We start from the raw sequence: 4696 nt of genomic DNA on the forward strand, positions 1-4696 counted from the left end.
TCTCTCCCTCCCTCCCTCTCTCCCTCCCTCCTTCCTTCTCTTTTACTCGGAGACAGTCAGAACTCTCCTCCCTGACAGCCACAAACCTACAGCACTGACTGCATTCAGAGAGGGAACCTGCAAGCAAAACTTCACAGAAAACTTTTTGCTCTTGTTCCAGAGAATTTGCTGAAGAGGAGAAGGAAAAAAAAAAAAGTCCCAAAAAACCCTGTGCGTGAGGGGTGGGGAGGAAAAGCAGGGCCTTTAAAGAAGGCAACCACACGACTTTTGCTGCCAGGATGCCCTTGCTTTGGCTGAGAGGATTTCTGTTGGCAAGTTGCTGGATTATAGTGAGGAGTTCCCCCACCCCAGGATCCGAGGGGCACGGCTCAGCCCCGGACTGCCCGTCCTGTGCGCTGGCCACCCTTCCGAAGGATGGACCTAACTCTCAGCCAGAGATGGTAGAGGCTGTCAAGAAGCACATCTTAAACATGCTGCACTTGAAGAAGAGACCCGATGTCACCCAGCCGGTGCCCAAGGCGGCGCTTCTCAACGCGATCAGAAAGCTTCATGTGGGTAAAGTGGGGGAGAACGGGTATGTGGAAATAGAGGACGACATTGGCAGGAGGGCCGAAATGAATGAACTCATGGAGCAGACCTCGGAGATCATCACCTTTGCCGAGTCAGGTGGGTGCTGGCGTTGGGAGTGGGGGCGGGGGCGGGGAAATGTATTTCGTTGACAGTCCTAGCAGGAACTTCTTTCCCTCCAGCTTAAGACTGTCCGGGAAGGTTATTAGTTATTAGGTGGTGGTGGTGGTGGCTCTGGAGAGGCAGAGGAGAGGGAAAGGACTTCTTTGCCAGGGAGCCCTGCCCCGCAATGGCTAGCTTACACTTGCTAAATAAACTCAGCGGTTACCCAGAGAGGAAGCTCTTGGGCCAGTCTGGAGCTGGAAAGCAGTCTGCTTGGGGCTCCCTGACTGCCCTGCCTAGGAAACCAGATTTGATCAGCCAGATGAAAGCAGGGCATTTGGGGGTTTGGGGGTGCAGAGGCAGCATCTGGACCCCATCCAAAGTTTTTCTGGGGTAGGAGTGAGAGTGCCTGGCTGCCGAGTGCAAAGGCACTGATGATGGCTCTGTCTGAAAACAAATTTCCTTTAAATGTCTGATCTGGGGCCACATCGGAGCCAGACTCTGGGCATATTTATTAGTGACAATCATTTTCACCTCTTGAAACGTGCCTCTATGAACAACCCACCCAAGACAGTATAGAGCAGCTCTTAGGGTATTGAAATTAGTGAATAATTTTGGAACACTGAAACTTTTGCTTTTAGAACAAAAACAAAATAAAAACAGAAGCAAGGAGCACATCAACAAAAAGCCAGCGAACCTTACCCCCAACCCAGTTTTATTTTTTGTAAAGTGACTAACAACTTTTTGCCAAGGAATGCAATCTTGACAATGTGCTCTCAGACCCGATGCTGAACTACTCAATCCTTAAGAGGAAAAACTTTAATGGACTCTAATCATTGGCTCAGGACCACACTAACCTGTTGCTGTGGAGAAAAAATACCTGTCTAAAGCCCAGGGTCTAAACTGAGAACTCATCTTCAATCCAGGAGGATACAGATCTTACTTCAAGTCTGTGGGAACTGGGCACACAGATGTTTCAATACCTCTTTACTTTCATGTTAAATGCCAGGCTAAGGAATAGAATCCCTTGCCAAAGCCATTTGAAAGGAATGCCATTGTTTTGTTTGGTAGAGCATATGGCTAGTGAAGTATGTGCAGGGACTCCCAGCATTTTGTTTAAAAGTTTGCTGCAGCAGTATAAACAATTAAGGCAACACTCAAAATTTCCAATCCTGAAAACCTGTTGACTCAGATGTTCTGTTTTCAAGAAAGCTGTGCAAGACCTGGGCATCCTTCAGGGAGGGGGAGGGGAGACAGCTGGCTTGGTGGCTTCCTGTGGGAGAAGCCTTGGTACCCCACCAGCTCCCTAGACAGGTTAGTCCTGTCCATGTCCTACTTCCTCAACTACTAGCTCCTTTTTGACACAGTTCCCCAAACCTCGGTCAATGTGACTTTATTTTCTGAACCATATTGAGAAAAAAGACAGGTTGGACTTATCAGGTTGCTATTTAATTTTGAATTTTCTTTCACCTTTCATAGTTGCAAGGTGAGAAAGCAAACCTTTCCAACATTGGTTGGTGTGGGAGGGGAATGGGTTCCCTCCTTTAGGAGATTGGCCCTGGTCCTGACACAAAGTGACTCATATAAGTTTTTATGTGCAAGCTTCCCCTATGTTGGACACAATTGCAGTTTCTACTAACTTGGAATCAACTGTATCATGTGACTAGGTATATGTGTGACTTCCACCATGTTTCATGGCACAGTGCATGTTTGTACTCTATCGCTCCCTCTGACTTACAAGGCTTGTACAGAAAACCCATCACTGGGCGGTTAGAGGTAGGGCAAAGAATCAGGTCATTTTCGTTCTTTTTACCTAAGACTTTCTCAGTGCTAATGGCTCTCTCGGTTAAGTGGGACCCTGCCAATCTTGCTTCTCTGTTGTTTAGTTTGAGAGAAAATGAGCTACTATTTACATCAATGATTCACTGGACTCACACATTGACAGGGTGTAAAATTTGTAAGAGGAAACTCCTTCTAGCCCAGGAACATTGTGTTTTTGTTACAATTGCTTATTTTCTCATGTGAGAAATAGCACACAAATGCAAGTAAAACCGTAATAGAGAACCTACTCTCCAAGTAGCGTAGGGTGTGACATAAGCATGTTGCCTATTCAGGAAACGGATTTATTATCTGATTAGCTAGAGAAAATATATGAAAATGAACTGCAAAGATCTGTCTATTTTGCTGTGTGGTAATTAACACATTTCAAGAATAGAGAAGGGCATTTTTTTTTCTTTTCCTTATAATCATTTGTACAACATAGAATACAATCAATGAATGTCACCTGGAAACATACTATAGATGTGCTTTTTAATAGCAAGATCCCTGGCATGGGAATGTATGTTTTACTTTGTCCTCTTCACTCAAGATTATTAGATAGAGCTGACAGAACATGAAACTAAAGGTACTGTAAGGGGTATGGTACCTTGACCTTTTAAGTGAATTGGTCCTGTGTTCAAATGGGAAGTGTTTTGGTTTTGTGAAGTTGATTTGAATTCATTGCCTAAGCAGCAGGTATCCACTCTCAAGCTCTCTGAAATCTGTCCCAATAAGGGAAATTTATTTTATTTTTATAGGTGTCACCCAAGAGTGCTTCCCAAAGTTAGCATATTCATTGCATGGCTGGCCCCATACCATTATTCCTCATTTTTCTTCATAGGAACTGCAGTATGAGAGAGTCAAGCCAATCCAATGACTTTAACCTAAATTGTTGATGAAACTGGCCTTCTTGGCCAATGCGCTGAGTTTTCTCTACTTTCCCTTCTTCATAGTAGTTGCTCAATGACTGTACAGTAACAGCCCGCTATTGAGTCTACATAAATTGTGTCATGGTCAGCTGCTGATTTTCACAGTTAGCTTACTGGAGTTCTTGTTACATAGGATATAGAAACAATAGAAGTGTTACCTGCAAAAATAGATACTGCCCAGGTGTTGTCTAAAGGAGCCTACCTCTCCCCTCTTGGAGGATACCAGGTACAGAAGATTTGAATTAGACACGAGCTCACCTGAAGAATACTTCTCCACACCCCAAGAAAGTCATCTCCAAGTGAAGTAAACATCAATAGCTCCATCTCCAGCCTTTCTTTTGACCTGTCTTGAGAATTATACTTCACTGAGCCTCTGAACCTTTAAGGTTTCACACTTATCTGACTGAAAAAGACTGGCCACAAGAGGGCGCATCCCTGAACCCTCGTCTCTATCGGCTACTCGGAGAAAGGCAGCTTTATGGGTACTTGAAGCCTTGGCCTGTAGCACCTTAATCTTGAACAGTATTGGTTACTTCCTCCCTACAACCCCACCTTCCTGAAGAGTTAAGGTTTTATAGGCTGGGAGATGCACAGCTACCTGTGATAATACATTGAGACAGAGCAATGGAAGTGCTGGGGTCCACATGAACATTCCACAGCTCCATGGGCAGCAGAGGAGTGATAAACTTCAAAAACAAACAAAGGCAGGGATTGGGATGTGTGTGAATCCTCAGCTACAGTGATGTGAGCGCAGTCTTTCCCTAATACAGTTGCCTGGGTTTTGTAAAAACATCTTCCGTCTCCTCCAATTCTGCTTCCTAGTTTGCCTGCCTTATCAATGCTTTTCAGCAGGGACAAATGACAAGTGATTTCCAACAGGGAGGAAAAAGAGACTATTTATTTAACGCCTGGTAGGAACATGGAGTTCAGCTGCCGAGGACGCATTTGTTTCCCAGCTGAGAGTGTGGAGAGAAACCGTGGGGGAAGGATGTGCAAAGAGATGAGCACTGGGTTTTTGCCTGTGGAGTGGGTGGACTGGAGTGGGAATGGGGAGATGTCAGGGGAGAGATGCAGTTTGCTCATGAAGAAATGAGTACCTTCCCAGGCACTTTGCATGAAAATACTTATTTGTCTTGGCCCTTCTTATATCAAACTTGAGCATGATCTCTTCACTTTAGTTAGGAATTCTTTATGCTTGAGTGGTTCCTAGGTCCAAAATTAAAAGTGTAAAAGTTTTGAGAAACTCTAGAAAACGACTCTCGGGTTGAATCTTGAGATTT

At 44.7% G+C, this 4696-nt stretch overlaps 1 protein-coding gene across 1 annotated transcript in view; it reads left to right on the forward strand.

Moving 5' to 3' along the window:
• Inhba (inhibin subunit beta A) overlaps positions 1-4696 on the forward strand; it is a 19466-nt gene that overhangs the window by 4908 nt on the left and 9862 nt on the right. Inside the window, exon 3 of the mRNA XM_031358664.1 lies at positions 161-666. Within this exon, the coding sequence (XP_031214524.1) occupies positions 279-666 (388 nt within the window). The 5' untranslated portion in view covers positions 161-278. The remainder of the gene's footprint in view (positions 1-160; positions 667-4696) is intronic.

Source organism: Mastomys coucha, unplaced genomic scaffold (genome assembly GCF_008632895.1).
Source record: "Mastomys coucha isolate ucsf_1 unplaced genomic scaffold, UCSF_Mcou_1 pScaffold7, whole genome shotgun sequence".
NCBI lineage: Eukaryota > Metazoa > Chordata > Mammalia > Rodentia > Muridae > Mastomys > Mastomys coucha.